General features: G+C 52.0%; 6 protein-coding genes across 6 annotated transcripts; 3 read left to right on the top strand and 3 right to left on the bottom strand.

The window, feature by feature from the left end:
- Positions 1–79: 79 nt before the first annotated feature.
- On the top strand, positions 80–3,400 carry A1O1_01380 (DNA mismatch repair protein MSH3; the record flags this gene model as incomplete). Its single annotated transcript, XM_007722293.1, has 1 exon — positions 80–3,400. The coding sequence occupies one exon, from the start codon at positions 80–82 to the stop codon at positions 3,398–3,400; it is 3,321 nt and encodes a 1,106-aa protein (XP_007720483.1).
- Positions 3,401–3,980: 580 nt separating this feature from the next.
- A1O1_01379 (uncharacterized protein) lies at positions 3,981–5,883 on the bottom strand (the record flags this gene model as incomplete). Its single annotated transcript, XM_007722292.1, has 2 exons — positions 3,981–5,808; positions 5,858–5,883. 2 exons carry the CDS (start codon positions 5,881–5,883, stop codon positions 3,981–3,983), a joined length of 1,854 nt encoding a protein of 617 aa, XP_007720482.1.
- Positions 5,884–7,523: 1,640 nt separating this feature from the next.
- Positions 7,524–10,669, top strand: A1O1_01378 (adenosinetriphosphatase; the record flags this gene model as incomplete). The annotated part of the gene is made up of 2 exons (XM_007722291.1): positions 7,524–10,294; positions 10,441–10,669. The coding sequence occupies 2 exons, from the start codon at positions 7,524–7,526 to the stop codon at positions 10,667–10,669; spliced, it is 3,000 nt and encodes a 999-aa protein (XP_007720481.1).
- Positions 10,670–12,626: 1,957 nt separating this feature from the next.
- On the bottom strand, positions 12,627–14,084 carry A1O1_01377 (uncharacterized protein; the record flags this gene model as incomplete). The annotated part of the gene is made up of 2 exons (XM_007722290.1): positions 12,627–12,878; positions 12,948–14,084. 2 exons carry the CDS (start codon positions 14,082–14,084, stop codon positions 12,627–12,629), a joined length of 1,389 nt encoding a protein of 462 aa, XP_007720480.1.
- Positions 14,085–15,283: 1,199 nt separating this feature from the next.
- A1O1_01376 (proteasome component PRE3) lies at positions 15,284–16,030 on the bottom strand (the record flags this gene model as incomplete). The annotated part of the gene is made up of 2 exons (XM_007722289.1): positions 15,284–15,605; positions 15,660–16,030. The coding sequence occupies 2 exons, from the start codon at positions 16,028–16,030 to the stop codon at positions 15,284–15,286; spliced, it is 693 nt and encodes a 230-aa protein (XP_007720479.1).
- A 644-nt stretch (positions 16,031–16,674) lies between these two features.
- Positions 16,675–17,622, top strand: A1O1_01375 (uncharacterized protein; the record flags this gene model as incomplete). The annotated part of the gene is made up of 1 exon (XM_007722288.1): positions 16,675–17,622. One exon carries the CDS (start codon positions 16,675–16,677, stop codon positions 17,620–17,622), a length of 948 nt encoding a protein of 315 aa, XP_007720478.1.
- Between the last annotated feature and the right edge of the window lie 5 nt (positions 17,623–17,627).

Below are 17,627 nucleotides of genomic sequence, written 5' to 3'. Positions count from 1 at the left end.
TTCGTCAACTTCGTTCGCTGTGTTCCCTCCAAAGTTGAGGCAGAATCACCGATCTCGGAGCTCTCACTGATGGGATCTCATGGCATCGTCGCAAAAGAAGCAGCAGACTTTGTCCGCATTCTTCAAGAAACCTTCTTCGCAACCTTCCACGCTCTCTCAAGGCCGAGTCGCTGATAATCACGACGATGACGACGAAGATGATCTGGTGTTGCCTGTCGCAAAGAAACGCAGGATTAATCCTATTTCGGACACCCTCGACGGGAATGGAATAGAGACAGAAGAAAGCGCGGAGCAGACTAGGACCTTGAGACCAGTTGTGGCAAATGGACAGTCCACAACCACAACCCTAGTTGCGCCTTCAGGATCCGAGAGGACTTCCAAATACATCTTCTCCTCAACGCCTCTTCAAGAGAACCAAGAAGTCGACGAACCTAACAGCCCGGACAGGCGACGAAAGGACGAACTGCATCGCAAGTTCGTTAAGAAATTGGGCAGACCGGACAGCATCGCGGAGATTAAGAGGCGAAATCGAGCACTTGAGGATGACGCTGGAGAGAACGAGGACGATGAGGGAGAAGATAATACCGTCGAAGAGGCGCCAAAGCCAACAGGTCGCACAAAAGCAGGTACAAAGAAGGGCGGTAGCAAACTAACCCCCATGGAGAAACAAGTGATCGAGATCAAGAAGGCTCATATGGACACCCTTTTGGTGGTGGAAGTCGGTTACAAGTTTCGTTTCTTCGGTGAAGATGCTAGAATTGCGGCGCGAGAATTGGGCATCGTATGTATCCCAGGGAAGTACCGCTTCGACGAACACCCTTCCGAAGCTCATCTGGATCGATTTGCTTCTGCGAGCATTCCTGTCCACCGTCTGCACGTACATGTCAAGCGATTGGTGGCTGCAGGCCACAAGGTCGGGGTCGTCCGTCAACTCGAGACGGCAGCGCTCAAGGCTGTTGGCGATAACAGAAACGCGCCCTTTGTTCGCAAACTCACAAATCTGTACACCAAAGGCACCTATATCGATGACGTTGAGGCAATTGAGGACGATGGCAAAGGCAGTTCTATGCCGCACTCGCCGTCCACCGGTTTTCTGCTTTGCATGACCGAGGTGAATGTCAAAGGGTACGGCAACGATGAAAAGGTCCATGTCGGTCTTGTTGCGGTCCAACCTGCCACAGGGGATATCGTATATGATGACTTCGAGGACGGTTTCATGCGCAGTGAGATCGAAACACGTCTGCTCCATATTGCACCTTGCGAATTTCTCATTGTTGGTGATCTTTCCAGGGCGACAGAGAAACTTGTGCTTCATTTGTCAGGCAGCAAAACCAATGTCTTCGGGGACAAGATTCGGGTCGAACGGACGGCAAAACCCAAGACCATGGCAGCGCAAGCACACAGCCATATCTCTACGTTCTATACCGACCGGCTCAAGGAGTCCCGGGTGGATCAAGACAAAGCGACAAGCATATTTGACAAGATACTGGGCTTGCCGGAAAATGTAACTGTCTGTCTGTCTGCGATGATAAATCATCTGTCCGAGTACGGCCTGGAACATGTTTTCCAGCTTACGAAGTACTTCCAGCCATTTTCTGCTCGCTCGCATATGCTGCTGAATGGCAACACACTTACCAGTCTGGAGATCTACCAAAATCAAACAGATCTTTCCACCAAAGGAAGTCTCTACTGGATGATGGACAGAACACAGACCCGCTTTGGAGGGAGACTTCTTCGCAAATGGGTCGGACGCCCTCTGTTGGACAAGCAGAGCATCGAGGAACGCTTGACTGCAGTCGCGGAGCTTCTTGATCCTGTCAAATCGATGCATGTCGAAAAACTGCGACATGTGCTGTCCAAGATGAAAACCGACCTGGAAAAGAGCCTCATAAGAATCTATTATGGGAAGTGCACGCGGCCGGAGCTCTTGAATGTCCTACAGTCACTGCAGTTGCTGACAAACGAGTTTGCACATGTGACTGATGCAGCATCTACCAACTTCGAGTCGAGTCTGATATCGTCCGCCATAACGTCTCTGCCCTTAATTTTAGAGGAAGTGGTGGGCTACCTCGAGAGAATCAATCTGCAGGCTGCCCGGTCTGACGACAAATACGACTTCTTCCAAGAGAGCTTCGAGAACGATACGATCACTGAGCACAAGTTCGGTATTGCAGGCGTAGAGCATGATCTGGACGAATTTCGTTCCACTGCAGCAGAGAAGTTGGGCAAGCAGCGACCCGTCGACTATGCCACAGTTGCCGGTATTGATTATTTGATCGAAGTCGACAACAACTCAGCCACCATCAAAAAAGTGCCTGCGTCTTGGGCAAAGATCTCAGGGACAAAGAAGATGTCGAGATTCCATGCACCCGAAGTGGTCAAACTCCTGCGCGAACGCGACCAACACAAAGAATCTCTCGCTGCAGCGTGCGACAAGGCATACAAGGATCTTTTGGCCGACATCAGCACCAAATACCAGCTTTTCCGCGATACCGTGCAAAGCCTCGCGCGTTTAGATTGTCTTCTCTCGCTTGCCAATGTCGCCTCGCAACCTGGCTACGTGCGGCCGAATTTCACGGAGGGCACGAAGATCGATGTCGAAGGAGCCCGTCATCCCATGGTAGAACAGCTCCTCATAGACACATACGTTCCCAACAACGTCTCGGTGTCGCAAGACGCGACGAGAGCCCTCCTGGTGACGGGTCCCAACATGGGCGGCAAGTCGTCATACGTGCGCTCCGTGGCTCTCATCTCCATCATGGCACAAATCGGGTCTTTCGTCCCAGCAACGTCCGCGACCTTAGGCATCCTCGACGCCGTCTTCACCCGCATGGGCGCCTTCGACAACATGATGTCGGGCGAAAGCACGTTCATGGTCGAGCTCAGCGAGACCAGCGACATCCTCAAACTCGCGACGGACCGAAGCCTTGTGGTCCTCGACGAACTGGGCCGTGGAACGAGTACCCACGACGGCGTCGCAATTGCAGCCAGCGTGCTGGACTATCTTGTCCGCGAACGCAAGTGCTTGACTCTGTTTATCACGCATTATCAGATGCTCGCGCGCATGGCGGACGGCTTTCCCAACGGGGAATTGAAGAACGTCCACATGCGCTTCACTGAGCAGGACGACGAGAACGTCACCTTCCTCTACGAAGTCGCTGAGGGCGTCGCGCATCGAAGCTACGGCCTCAATGTCGCGAGGTTGGCCAATATTAGCGAGTCGGTCATCGATGTTGCAAGGCGGAAGAGCGCTGAGCTCGAAGCCGCTACGAAGGCGAGGCAGTTGGCTGCTCTGGCGAGAATGCTCGGCGCACCAGACAAGGGAGACATGACTGGCGGAGTTGTTAGGTCTGATGCGGAGCGGTTGGATGCTATTATTGAAGGGATTGAGATGCTGTAGGATGAACTACGACAAGAAATTGGCGTTGAATTGTTCCGAGTTCTCATTCATGGCTTGGTGATCCAGCATTGCTATTACTTCTATGGCAGCTTGCTGGGCACGGCTCAGTCCGTGGGTCATTTTCTGTTCAGGGTACCATGATCACGAGCAAGAACTGAGTAACTCTTATTTCGGTTTCATCTGTACTTTTTGCAATGCATGCTTTTCATTCGGTTATCATGCGTACTAGAGTAAAAACCATGACTGACGCCAATCGAACGTCAGTCCATGTCTGGAATAGCTGGGTAGCTAGAAAGTCGAGATGCCGCAGGGTATCATGACCGCAGTGTCGATGAGCAAGAGAAGAATAAGAAGCAAACCTCCAGCACCGAATCCAGCCATTCCTTTTCGTGACTTCATACCAGCAATGCAATCGATTGAGCCCCACTGTCGTGCCTGATCCATTTGCGCCCCTGCTCAGCCAAAATTCCATGTGATGTTAATTGCAAGCTTCAACTGACCGATTAGCCATGCCGGCCTCGGGAGCCCTGCCGCCTGCAGGTTGCCGTGCCTGGCACTCACTCCGGCCTCAAGCCGAAAGCTACCAGTCATTCAAGGCTCCACCGACCACAATGCTGTCCTGCGCATTGGGCAGTCCGACGACGGCGATTCCGGCGGGAATCCTGGCCTGTCGTGCATTGAAGCAGGCAAAAACAGCCAGCTTGGCGAGCGCCGGACAACTCTTGAAGATGCCGTTCATGACCACATCGTCGACCTGGGTGACGAAGGACAAGTCGATATCCTTCAACTCCGGGTACTGCTTGACGCCATCGAAGACGTTGATCAGGGCGTCGTGAGAAATATGTCGGCACGATTTGAGGTTCAGCCGTTCCAGACGCTCCCCGGAGTGTTTCATCAGAGCTTCCAGAGCAGCCGAGCCCAAGCCGATGGGATTGTCCTGTGGACCTTCGGGGTTCATGTTGTCCATGTCGCGGTTGTCCGACAAGTCCGCATATACCAGCGGCGGGTTGCCGGAGTTGTTGTCGAAGATGCAGGCAAACGCGGCGTCGGAGCAAGGACTAGTTCCTCGAATGCGCAGTTTGGTCAACTTGTTGCAGTGGTTCTTGATCGCTTCCAGCACGGAATCGTCGAGTTCGGGGTAATCCTCGAGACAGAGGGTGCGAAGGTTCCGGCCCAGCGCAGTGATCAGCTTGACAAGAGTGGCTGCCGAGGTTTCCTGCTGGGCGACAGCAAGAGTCAAGTGCTCGAGTTTGGTCAGGGCGCAGAGCGCATCGACTGACGCTTCGCCCATGTGCGAGCAAGACCGCAGCTTCAGTCGCTTGAGGTTCTGGCAGTTCTTGACGAGTTCTTCGACCATGTCGTCGCCCAAGGCGTCATTCAATTCCGACAATTTCAGGCTTTCGAGCTGAGGACCCAGCTTCTGGAACATCTGGAGCCAGGCTTCATCAGTGACGAGGTTCGCGGCGCCGAGTTGCAAGTGACGGATCTTCTTGCACTTGTCGACCATGTAAAGCATGGGGCCGTCCTTCATTTGACCGGCGAACCGAAGATTGACGAACTTCACATCCGGCATGTATGCGAAGATCTTCTGGAAGTCCTCCTGCTCGAGCTTGCCGCAATCGTAGATGTCGATGCGGTCGATATCCGGGCGCAGGAAAAGCTCAAGAACACGCGGTGTGAGGACTCGTTGCTTGGAGAGGATCTGGCTCAATCGGTCCAGCACACTCTGAGGCATGTCGCCGAACTCGTCGATGTCGTGAACGACATTGGCAACTCGTCGGACACAGATGTCGACCAGACTCTTGGCGCCAGGCTTGACATCGCCCATCAGTCGGTCGCTTTCCGTCTGTCGACGTCGTCCTCGTGGTGCACTGGCTCTCTTCTTGTTGGCTTGGGCATCTTTCTTCTCCTCGTCTTTGAGTTCCTTTGAGCACTTGGCACACAAAAGACCGCCGTCGGGGCCAGTCTTGCTGTATGGAGTCACGGTGAATCGCTTCTCGCAGATATCACAGTTGTCCAGTTGACCCGGCAGCGGCTTGGACTTTGCGAGCATGCTCCGGGCGAGCTCGTCGTCGTCCATTTCGGTATCACTGCCATGCTCCTTCTTCTGCTCGAACTTGCGCTTCTTGAACTCCTTGCTCTGCTTGATCTTCATCAAAGTCTTCTCTTCCTTGCGCTTGCGCTTCTGTCGCTCAACCGGGTCTTCCTCGTCCTCACCGGCAGCATCTGCATTGTCGTCCTCTGCATTGCCGGCGTTCTGCTCTTGTTGTCGCTGTTCGTGTTCCTGAATACGACGTTGGTGGTCGAGGTGGATCTGCGCAGCAGAGATATTGTGCGATGCCAGAAAGTCGGTAAGCGCTGACTGCGGTCCACGGATCCGATTCAACGCCGCAGCACGTCGGGTCGCCCTGTGGTAGGAGGTTAGCGCAAGGCTCACCTTCTCAGGAGGTCGTTGACTCACATTGTCCGACGGTGGCGTTCATCAACCAGAGATCGGTGGCGCGATAACCAAGTCCAGGGCCGTGAAGTGGTGTGCGGGAGAGAAGAAAGAGGAGGAGAGTTATTGAAAGATGCGACGTGTCAGTCACCGATCTATAGCAGTGACTGTCACTGAAGGCAGTGAAAGCCGACTGCTTCGATGTCTGATCTCTTCAGCGACTGTCAAAAATCAGGCATCACCGGCCGGAGGACTGGAGCAAACATGCCAAGAAACCTCTTTACGCGCCTTTTATCGACGCGACCGTTAACCCTAAATGTAAGACCCGCTTAAACCCCTTTTATCGATAACGGTCCGGTAGATGCATCGGCCCCGCTTTTCGTCAGCCTTGTCCACAGCCCAATCGGTAACTGTGTAGTTTCGTATTCATACTGTCCAGATGATGACTCGGAGAACATTCATTTACTAGTAGGTAGGCATACATTAAGTCAGGTATACAGCAGCTGCATGCATGGCATCGACATCCTTCTTGTGACCTGACATACCCTGCTTCGCTAATGCAGTGGAGGCTACGCTGGCGCAGCCTGAGATAGTCTCCGTATCGAGCACTTGCTCTTCTCCTGGGTAGGACTGGAGCGAAGATGTGTTCAAGTCTTTCTGTAAGGTAACATATTTTCTTAAACCTCTCGCTGGTGTTGATAAGCCTGCGAGGGACTTGAGACATTGGACCTAGTCGCTTCGAATCAGCTGTTTCCACGGAGGAGGCGTTCTATAGGTATCCTTCATCCTTCGAGTATCCTATGGGATCCAAGGCTTGCTCGTTGAGCAAAGAACACAAAACGATGTTGCATATCTGCATCCCTGCTCAGATCCCTGATCGGCCAAGATATCAATAATGTCACCCACGCTCACTTGAACAGGTTCAGCAGCTGCGGGCCGTCGTATATGCGATATTCGAGGACCTGCTAGGTGGGCAGTCTGCAGGAGCTTTCCTAAATGCACAAACCGTGAAAGCTCAGCAGCACCTGCTGTACAGGGACGCTGCTAGGAGGAGGCGGTCGGAACAAGAAAGGATGGCGTGGACGAAACGAAGTTAGCATCGCTGCCATGTTCCAGCCCCTACACCACGTGGTCTTTAACATACCCCATGCTTGATGACGTTATAGATCAGCTAGAGAGACAGGCATATAGATACTCACAGCTTTGCCCACTCTGAAATATTCAGTGGTCATGGTGGCTACCGGAGCTTGGAGCTATGCTCGGAGGAGATAACGTGTAGTATCTCCTCAGGACGACATGGTGCACAAACTGAGAAGTCCACAGACGATCTCAATCGCCGTAAGCGGTTGAGCATCCACAGTGTAAGGCTATGATCAATGGATAGGCACCAAAGATACCTAATATGGTTTCATTCACTCTTTGTTTGGGACAGCAATTGCTGCCTTCAGCCTCATTGTCACTGTCTCCCGATTGAGGAAGGCGACGTTATCAGTGCCGCCAAGAAACCACTTTACGCGCATTCACGTGAGTGACGCGATTTGTCGCAGGCAGAAATGCGCTAGTAACGCGGGTCCCTTGACACTAAAAGTCGATCTTCTTTTCCTGCGATTGGCCTCGATCTCACGAACATTTTGTGACTCTTCCGATCTTCCTTCATCAACACCTTTCCACGTCGCTACAGACAGGATGGGTGCTCGTCGTCGTCCGGCAAGATCTGTCAGCGCAATACAGACACCTGGTGAGTTATCGCGACCCTGTATCTCGTCGTGGTCGACCACTAACCGCCGCTTCGCAGCCTTCAAAGTCGCCACCCCCCGAGAACCATCCCTGCCTGTACCTACGAAAACATCCAAACGAACCACGCGGACCTCACAACTCGCCGAAATACCTGATTCGGACGACGTTGAAGACTTCCCCTTATCAGAGTCGGTCTCAAAATCCACGTTTCAAGGAGTGTTCGTCAATAACAATGTCACTACTTCTGCGAAACCGGGTTCAAGCCGCCCAGATTCCACAGCGCCTTCTTCCATTGCCGATACCATGGATTCGTCAAGCTATGAGACAGCCGGCACGAGCACAGTTCCAACTCCAAATTTGATTGACCAGAGTTCCAAGTCTAGAGTTGGGGCTACTGCACGAGCACTCCAATTGCAGACGTCTCAGTTTGCTCTGCGCGGTGGTCAAGGGGCCTCGAAGAAACGAACAATCCTGGACCTTGAAATGGATGACGATGACCCTGAAGACATGGATTTCCAGCTTGCTTCCAGACTTCAAGCGGAAGAGTACAACGTGGTCGCAGACTCTGAGGATTCTGACGCTCTACCGCTACCAAAGCGTCCTCGCACTCAGCGAAAACCAGACCGCGCTATTGCCGGTTACGAGGAAGTGCTTGATTCGGAGGATGACAGCGATGATGATATCCCATTAGCCAAGAGTCAGCGAACTCGTGCGGTTCAAAAGTCGTCCAACCATATCAACCCTACAGACGTTTCTGATGATTCCGATGAAGATTCCGAGCTTTCATCGATTGTGTCGGTGACCGATACTGATGCCTCAGATTTTATAGCCAATTTGGGCCTTGGAACTGGTTCGCTGGCCGGTTACAAAGCTCTTGCGGCAGCTCAATCATCTGATGACGAGCCGCTGGTACCCCGAGCTGGAAGACGTCGCGGCCGAATACATGAATTCGGTGAGATGTTCATCCTCGACCCTGTTGAACGACGTCGCTACCGTGAACGCAAACGCCTTGAAAGAGCACATCCGGATATCAAGACAATGTGGGACAAATTGGCTTCTGTTGCCCCCATCAAACCTGTTCCTGCTCAACAGCCAAGCGGAATCTCTCGTCAGCTCAAGGGCTTTCAACTTGAGGGCTTAGACTGGATGATGAAGCAAGAGAAGTCTCAATGGAAAGGTGGCCTGTTGGGCGATGAAATGGGTATGGGTAAGACTATTCAAGCCGTGAGCTTGATCATGTCCGACTGGCCAGCGAAGAGTCCCACACTCGTCGTGGTTCCCCCCGTTGCACTGATGCAGTGGCAAGCCGAGATCAAGGACTACACCAGTGGGAAACTGAATGTTCTTATCTACCACATCTCTGCAAACCCCAAATGCAAGCAGCTGAGTCTGAAGGATTTGAAGAAATACGACGTCATCATGGTCTCCTACTCTGGGCTCGAATCAATGTTCCGCAAAGAGAACAAAGGATGGAATCGGAACGATGGTATTGTCAAGGAGGAGAGCCTGCTGCACGCCATCAAGTACCACCGGATCATTCTCGATGAAGCCCACAGCATCAAGCAGCGAACAACAAGTGTGTCGAAAGCATGTTTCGCCTTGAAGGCTGACTACAAATGGTGCTTGTCGGGCACACCAGTGCAGAATCGGATCGGAGAGTTCTTCTCTTTGTTACGCTTCCTCGAAGTCAAGCCGTTTGCTTGCTATTTCTGCAAGGAGTGCAAGTGCCGTCAACTGCATTGGAGTCAAGACGCATCGAAGATGTGTACCAGCTGCAAGCACAGTGGTTTCAATCACGTTTCCGTCTTCAACCAAGAGATTCTGAATCCCATTACTCAGGGCGAAAAGGTCGAATTGAGACAGAAAGGCCTCGACAAGCTACGCTTGATCACCGATCGTATCATGCTCCGTCGCATGAAACGAGACCATACTTCGTCCATGGAGCTGCCACCCAAAGATGTTGTCATCCACAACGAATTCTTCGGCGAAATCGAGCGTGACTTCAGTCAGAGCATCATGTCCAACTCCAACCGCAAGTTCGATACATACGTTGCTCAAGGTGTCATGTTGAACAACTACGCCAATATCTTCGGCTTGATCATGCAGATGAGACAAGTCGCCGATCATCCAGACCTGATCCTGCGCAAGAACGCTGAAGGCGGTCAGAACATCTTGGTCTGCTGCATCTGCGATGAGCCGGCCGAAGATGCCATTCGCTCGCGGTGCCGTCACGAGTTCTGTCGTCAATGTGCCAAGTCGTACATTCAGTCTTTTGCCGGTGGTGGCGGAGGCGGAGACGCAGATTGTCCAAGATGTCACATCCCTCTGGTCATTGATTGGGATCAGCCAGAGATCGAGCAAGACGAGGAGAATGTCAAGAAGTCGTCGATCATCAACCGCATCAAGATGGAGGATTGGACCTCTTCAACCAAGATCGAAATGCTCGTCTACGACCTCTACAAGCTCCGAAGCAAGAAACAGACCCACAAGAGCATTGTCTTCTCGCAGTTCACATCCATGTTGCAGCTCGTGCAATGGCGACTCCAGAAGTCTGGTTTCAGCACCGTCTTGCTTGATGGCAGCATGAGTCCGGCCCAACGACAGAAATCGATCGACCATTTCATGACCAATGTCGACTGCGAAGTTTTTTTGGTCTCGCTCAAAGCCGGCGGTGTTGCACTCAACCTAACTGAAGCCAGCAGAGTGTACATCATTGATCCGTAAGTTCTTCTCCTTGCACCCCCCTCAATGACCCGTCAACAGTTTCTATGTTGTCCGTTTGCCGTTGTCGCTCTGCGTTTGCCATTGTCGACGGACCATCTGATATACGTGCACATGACTGATTATTGTTTTTCTCTGTCTACAGATGGTGGAATCCCGCTGCTGAGTGGCAATCCGCCGATCGATGCCATCGAATCGGTCAACGTCGTCCCTGCGTCATCACACGTCTTGTCATCGAAGACTCGGTCGAGTCTAGAATCGTGCTGCTACAGGAGAAGAAGGCGAACATGATCAACGGCACGGTCAACAACGACCAGGTCGCCCTGGACAAGCTGACCCCAGAGGACATGCAGTTCTTGTTCCGTGGTTCTTAGAAAACGTCTTTCCAATCAGCCGGGCTACGATGGCCAAACCGACCTCCAACACTGCTGGCAGTGGGAAACCGCGGAATGGTCCTGGGCTGCTGATTACTCCTTGCTACTTGCTTTTTCTTCTCGTACCACGTGATTCTGCAACGCGTGTTTTCAACTGCATTCAGCATGGGCGTCAAGGTGGATTTGGGCTGGAGGGGCCAAGAGGCTGAATGGCCGAAGGGCTGGAACGGATAGCTTCATTGCTTTATATCAAACTGCAGCGAGCGAGACAGACAGACAAATGAGCTACATGAATTAGCAATGACCCAGCATGAACATAAACAAAGTAACCTGATCCTTCCCTGTTAAGACTAACATGCTCTTGATCATTCAAATACTATGGCGGCCCTCATGACGCCTCCCATCAGACTTTGGTCCTTGAATATAAGGCTCTCGTGGTTGATTTTTCACTTTGATATTCCGCTCTATGAAAAGGAGGCGCTCGCTGTATATTCTACTGTTCTCGTATGATTGGAATCCTGGCTCTCTCTGTTCACAGCGAAGCATGTGTATATTCTGTTTATATTTGATTCTGGCGTCCATCCGCCTCCCACTGCACCCTGCTCGTGAATGTCATGGAGAGACTCCCGTGAAGTATATACTAGTCTTTCCCTCTTTGACGCTGGAGGACCCGTTCAATACATTTCGCATAAGATATCACATCAAGGTCTGTTATGTTGTTGGATGCCTGGTATAGACCTGGCACGTCAGATTACAGCCCAGATATCAGGCTGGAGTACTCCCTTCTACGTCGATGTGGGACCAAAATATATCTATCTAGGTAGCCGCCAGTCTTAGCAATTCATATGGTTTTGATATGGACATCTCACACCTGATACCCTCGTTTCTTCGTCTATCTATCATTCTTACAAGAGCACGATTTCGTGCATGCAGACAAGAATGTACTCTTGTATTAGTATCATATCTTAGGTGGGAAACGGTCCATCTGAGATAGGTGTCTAGGAAGACGACACTGTTTTGGTATATCGATTACTGTGGGCAAGGAAAGGAAAGGCAAGGCAATAGAGTTGATTGATTGAGACACTGCATCTCCTCGTTGCATGCACAGCATGAGTCAAGTTTCTGTTTGTCTGTCGTCGGCCAGTTTGATGGACAGACCACACACTGGCATTAAAAGTCGTCCGGTCTTTCCTAGACCCAGACCTTTCAATTTCATTCATCATACTAGAGATATACCCGGCCGGACCTGTTCCACCACTCTCGATGAGCCCATGACTCTCTACCCATCCCCCGATGGCTCCCTGGCAGTAACCCCCATCATCCGTGGCCGCCCTTGTATCCGTATCCCTTGCCCTCGGACAGAGTAAAGGCAACCACTGTGCTGACCAGAGCAAACAAAACCAAACAAGACCAGATAAAGGAAACACAAACCAGAGTAAAAGTAACGATAGCATGCAATCTATAACGACCTGGATGAGGTCCGTGTCAACGACCGGAAAGCGTGAGCAAAGCTGATTGGCAAGGACAAGCAAAATGAAAAGAAGAAAAAAAAAACATAAGTATTGTGCCCCATCCAGCGAAAAACATCATTGGCAACTGCAAAGTAAAAGCCCCTGCGGAGGCCAACCACAGGCGTCTGCTGCGAATCGTGAGGGAGCCTCTGTGAACTGGAACTCGGGAGCGAGACTGTGACCCGGGACCAGAACCAAACAACACTCTAGAAAAGAGGTGTGGAAAAGTAGCAAGGTTGCAGTGTCATCAAAATCATTTGACTGGGTTGGATGGGTCGAGCTGAAGCGGACAGACAATCGGCCGTGAATCTCGTAGGGAAGTTGACCTTCCTCCAAATTTCTACCAAGATACTTCATTCCTGCAAAGGCTTCCAGGTCTAAAACGTTGTCCACTATAGAGGTGAATCAGTTCGTAACGGTCGGTAATGCGTGGCTGCCTCGCACAGCTACGATGTAGGTGGTGCAGATGGTTCTCCTGCCGGCCTTGACGTAGAACCCATGTACATGCCATCAGTAGACTGTGGTGACGATGCGACGTGGCCAGCCTGTTGTTGTGCGACCATCTCCCTGGCGTAGAATTCCACAAGCCTTGTGCCATAGGCTTCAAGTTCTTCTACCGGAACGGCAAGTCTAAAGTCGTTCAAGAGTAAGAATTGGAGCTCGAGGTTGTTCAGCTCTCCCAACGGGAGTCCTCCAACCTGCGAATTAGGGTCAGCATGATGCTTCTAGGCTCCAGGGTGGGCTCAAGCCGGCGATGATGAACATACCTTGGCATATCTAGAGTTTGTGTAGAAGACGTCCGAAAAGAACTTGCTGGCGCAGGTAACACCAGCTATGATGAGTCGGTGGATATTGTAGCTGTCAACAACGAAGAACTGGGACAAGTCGCCAGGGGTCCTAGAGGGCGGCATGGAAGCGGAAATTTGTGGAGACTGTTGACCAAACGTAGTGGGTGGTACGCTAATATCATGGTGTTCCTGCGGACTGTCTACACTCATAGACATGGGAGACCGTGGTGTAGGAGTCGAGGATTCAGGAGCAGTCGCAGGCGAATCATTTGGTTGCCGTTGACCGTGGCCAAGTAGCTCCCGATTGACCATCTCAGTCATGCGATCGAAATATACCAGCAGGCTCAAGAACACCTCGTACGTCGTCGGACAGTACCTGTGGATTCGGCTAAGATAACTCAGGATAGTTATGCCTGGTACGTTTCTGCCGTGGAACGCCAACACGCAAGACGCGTGAGGGTTGAGGTGGCTCTGTTCTTCTGTGAGTGGCATCGGTCGATGATATTCATGTTGTCTGTCATTCGTAGTAGTAATTTTAGTGAGCAGCCCGGCGACCATTTCAATGATGTCTGTAACCGGCATAGAACTGATCTCGTATTGTCTCCCAGGATCCGAGAAGAAACTGGACGAACGATTTCCCATTCGAGGTCGAGCCAGATATTCTTCGCTGGCAAAACTCCGTATGTGCGACAAGTCTCGTATTTTTATGCGGCTCGGAGAAGTGGCCTCTGAAGCACCCAACGATCTTGTTGATCGGTAGGTCGGTTGTAGCCGAGGAGAAGGTGGTGAGGCTGCCACCACTACTCGGGGGTCTCCGGTCAAGGGGAAACCGGATTGATCAAATCCTCGACTATGTTGGTTGATGTCGCTGTGATTTGGAGATGGATGCTGAGGAGATGAGCGTGTTTCAGCATCGGGAGATTCATATTGTGTAGGATGAGATGTCGGAGTGGTGGAACTTTCTGCTCGTTCCCGAACGATGGCCGTAGCTGCGTCCGCATTGGGCCCAGGGGTACCCTCGTGTCGTCTTGTCGTTGATGTAGATCTGCCCCTTCCTCTTGATGTCTGCGACACATTGCGGGAGGTGCCCTCGGCATGGGGATTGCTATCGACCATCATGTGATGGTATGGGTGTTGTCCAAGTCCCGGCGCCACTTGGCTTATCACCACTGAGCCCATCTCAACCGGTCGCGTAAAGTGCCTGTGATAAGAAGTGTCAGCGTTTCGTTTATGCGATGATGGCAAAAGCAGCTCTTGTTGCCATGTGACGTCTTCATTCCCGCGGTCCACAGCCCTCCCAACGACGAAACCAGTCTCAGCATGGCGGGTTGTCCGATAGCGGTTCTCCCAGTCATGACGCGGAGAGCAATGGTGGTATACGATGGATGGAGACGACAAGCTCCTGAGAGGGCTTCACATGAACGGCGACCGTTCCTGCGTTGGACAACCCCGAACATGAAGGTGGCAGGTGGTGGACCAGGATAGCTAGCATGTGCTGATGAGCGATGGAGGAATGAAATGCTGGCACTTACTAGAGACATGCCGTCGTCCGCCTGAGATGATGAAGGTCGCCTAGCGCGTCTGATCTAAAACAGTGAATGTCCTGATGATAGCGATGGAGGAGGCAGAAGCGTGAAGCAGAGAACAAGTCCAAGGAGTACCGAGTTGCAAAGAGGAGGAACAATGGGGAGTGGGTTGAGTTGAGCGCAGGGACGCAATCAAAGAGGCACAGACGGCGAGGCGAAGGACGAGAATTGGCCGGCGGGATGTCTGGATAACTGGATAACTGGGTATGTTGGGGGGGTTGATGAGGCAGCTGGTAGCTTGGGGCTTATAGGGAGGCAGCCTCATCGGCCAGTGCAGAGGGTGGCTACCTAAGGATGCCATCAGGCACTCGAGCTGCCAATAATCTGCTTCCAGGGATCGTTCCCTGCGGCGCAGGCTGGCGTCATTTTGCATACTGACAGGAACCCTTAAGTTACCTAACTGTGCTAACTGCCATAGAACGCCTGTCAGTGCAGAACTACAGCGACCAGCATCCACACACTACTCTGTATCCAGGTTACAATCTGACGGGTCCAGTGGCTACTCTCCAGCAAGGCTTTGTCGCATCTGCTATTGAATATCATCCTCTACATGATGCGCAAAGTGCCTGTTGTGTCCCTTGTTTTTAGCATCAAAGCCTTGGTCGCAGAAAACTGTCCAAAGCCCCGGTTCGGAGCCGCTCAGTTTCCGATATCCTCGACAACCTCCTGCTCGCTGGAATGCATGATTCATTTGATCCTTGACGCCGCCAATTGTGGTTACATTCTAGTTCACTTGTACCCGGGTCCTTTGTAATCCTGGTCTGGCAGATACAAATGCCGTTGTGCACCCTTGGCCGTCAATACCACCATTCGAATGACGCCGCCAGAACTGCCATCCCATTTGATTGCCTCTCGAAGAGCACTCTTGACAAAATTGACTCCTTCCTCTTCCGTCATGTCTTCTTTCCAGTGTGCATCACAGAAGCCGTAGATGTAAGTCGAGCCTGAGCCTGCGATTGCATAAGGCCCTTTGTGTAATGATCCGCCCAAGGGTATGGAGTAGACTTGACCACCGTTTCTCTTGTCGTAGCCTGCAATAATGATACCAGCACTACAGATCGTCAGTCGGAATTCTGATACACTTCTGGACGGTGCAGTCATTTACCTCAATTGGTCCTTGTTGTCATAGCATAATTCTTGGAAGAGAGCCGCGGCAGTTTGAGTTGTAGGGGGTTCGTTGTTCATGATGCCGTACATTCCAAGATGATATTGTACGATATCTGCCACAGCTTGTGTGTCGGCAGCTGACCCTGAGCGGCAGCACCAGATTGTGTCGTGGACTTGGGTAAGCTTGTCTGTGACTCGGTTTGCAATGTATGCTCCGGTGGTCGTCCGAGAATCCGCTCCCAGAATGACGCCGTCTTTGAAATTGATTGCCATGATTGAAGTCCCCAGGTTGACTTCACCAGACTTCAGGTGATTCATGTCAATGTGTATTCCATCCTCACCGAGCATGCCTGTGCCGGAGCCAAGCATGATTGCAGGAGTTCAAATATATGGGTTCGTTGTAATGGTCGGTGAAGGTTTCGAGGCAACGGGTAGAAGGATCTAGCAGAGGCAAGTTGCGGCAGCTGTAGTCGAGACTGGTGACGATGAGGTAAAATAGAGACAAGAGTTGATGGTTGACGGGCGCAGGAAAGGCACACCAACGTAAACGCGTTCTTTGGACAGACCAGGCGTCTAACAGGCGGCAAATTGATGTACTGTGTACAAGCTTCGCCTAGTACGCCGGCGGCAAAGCGGCTGCGCCAAGGTAGCCTCGAAATCTGATTGAGCGTCTTCCCCGGCCGCGATCAAGATAGTACTGGCAGCAGGTGAACTTCCAACCTCCTGCATCACCTTAACCGGATCATCACAGTATACCTTCGAAAACGGAGTTTACCCTGCGGCATGGCAGCCCTGCTCATGTGTCCTGCTGTCCACTCCCACCTCATCGGTCATTCACTCCATTCATCCTCCTCCTCCTCCCCCTCCTCGGACTTTGTCATACATGCCTAACTGAACTATAACGTCTTATCCTTAAAACTTGGGCCGGTCTGATACCTGCATTCGCCTGCGACCTACGAATATAGCCTTACCACCGCACCATCGATCGTCACCCGCCGTCGACGGACGCCAGCATGAATTCAATCTTCTCATACTTGCGAATTCCGCTCTTTGCTTCGTCTGGACTCGCTGCGCTAGGAAGCAGTCTTCTATACTTCAAGCAGAACGACATCATCTATCCCGCAAATCTACCCGCAGGTGCGAGGACGAACGTACCTACTCCGGAACAATTTCACATCGAGGATGCCGAATCTATAAAGTTCCCGACCCCCGATGGCGAAACCCTTCACGCCTACCTCTTGCGGCCCCCCACCCCAGCCCTGAAAAAGGACATCACACTGGTCATGTTCCATGGCAATGCTGGCAACATCGGCCACAGATTACCCATCGGCAAGGTCTTGTCGGAAAGTTTGGGCTGCCATGTATTCATGGTAGAATATAGAGGGTATGGTCTATCCACCGGCACCCCAGACGAGAGCGGTCTGTCCACCGATGGACAAACAGCGCTGGATTATGTCCGCAACCATGAAGAGTTGAGAAAAACCAATATCGTGCTGTATGGACAGAGTTTAGGCGGTGCGGTCGCAGTGAAGCTTTTGGAAGCCAATGAGCAGGCAGGCGATATCGCCGGCGTAATTCTGGAGAACACATTTCTGTCTATGCGAAAGCTGATCCCCACGGTGATGCCGCCGGCCAAGTACCTTGCGGCGCTCTGCCATCAGCAGTGGAACTCCGAAGAGACCCTGGCAAAGGTCAAGGACAAAGATATTCCCATTCTCTTCCTCTCCGGCCTCCAGGACGAGATAGTACCTCCATCCATGATGAAGGCCCTGTACGATCAATGTCCGACGCAGAAGGTCTGGAAAGAGTTTCCGGCCGGGGACCACAACTCCACTGTCGCGGAGCCAGGGTATTTCGATGCCATCTGGGAGTTCCTTGTCCGAGACGTCCTAAGAGGCGCTCGTAAGAAGAGCCTGGTAAGAGACAATGTCAATGTCGATCGGGACGAGCTGTGGGCATGAAATCT

Source organism: Capronia coronata (assembly GCF_000585585.1).
Source record: "Capronia coronata CBS 617.96 chromosome Unknown acBCG-supercont1.1, whole genome shotgun sequence".
NCBI classification, from domain to species: Eukaryota; Fungi; Ascomycota; class Eurotiomycetes; order Chaetothyriales; family Herpotrichiellaceae; genus Capronia; species Capronia coronata.
This window is presented reverse-complemented; position numbering and strand designations above follow the sequence as displayed.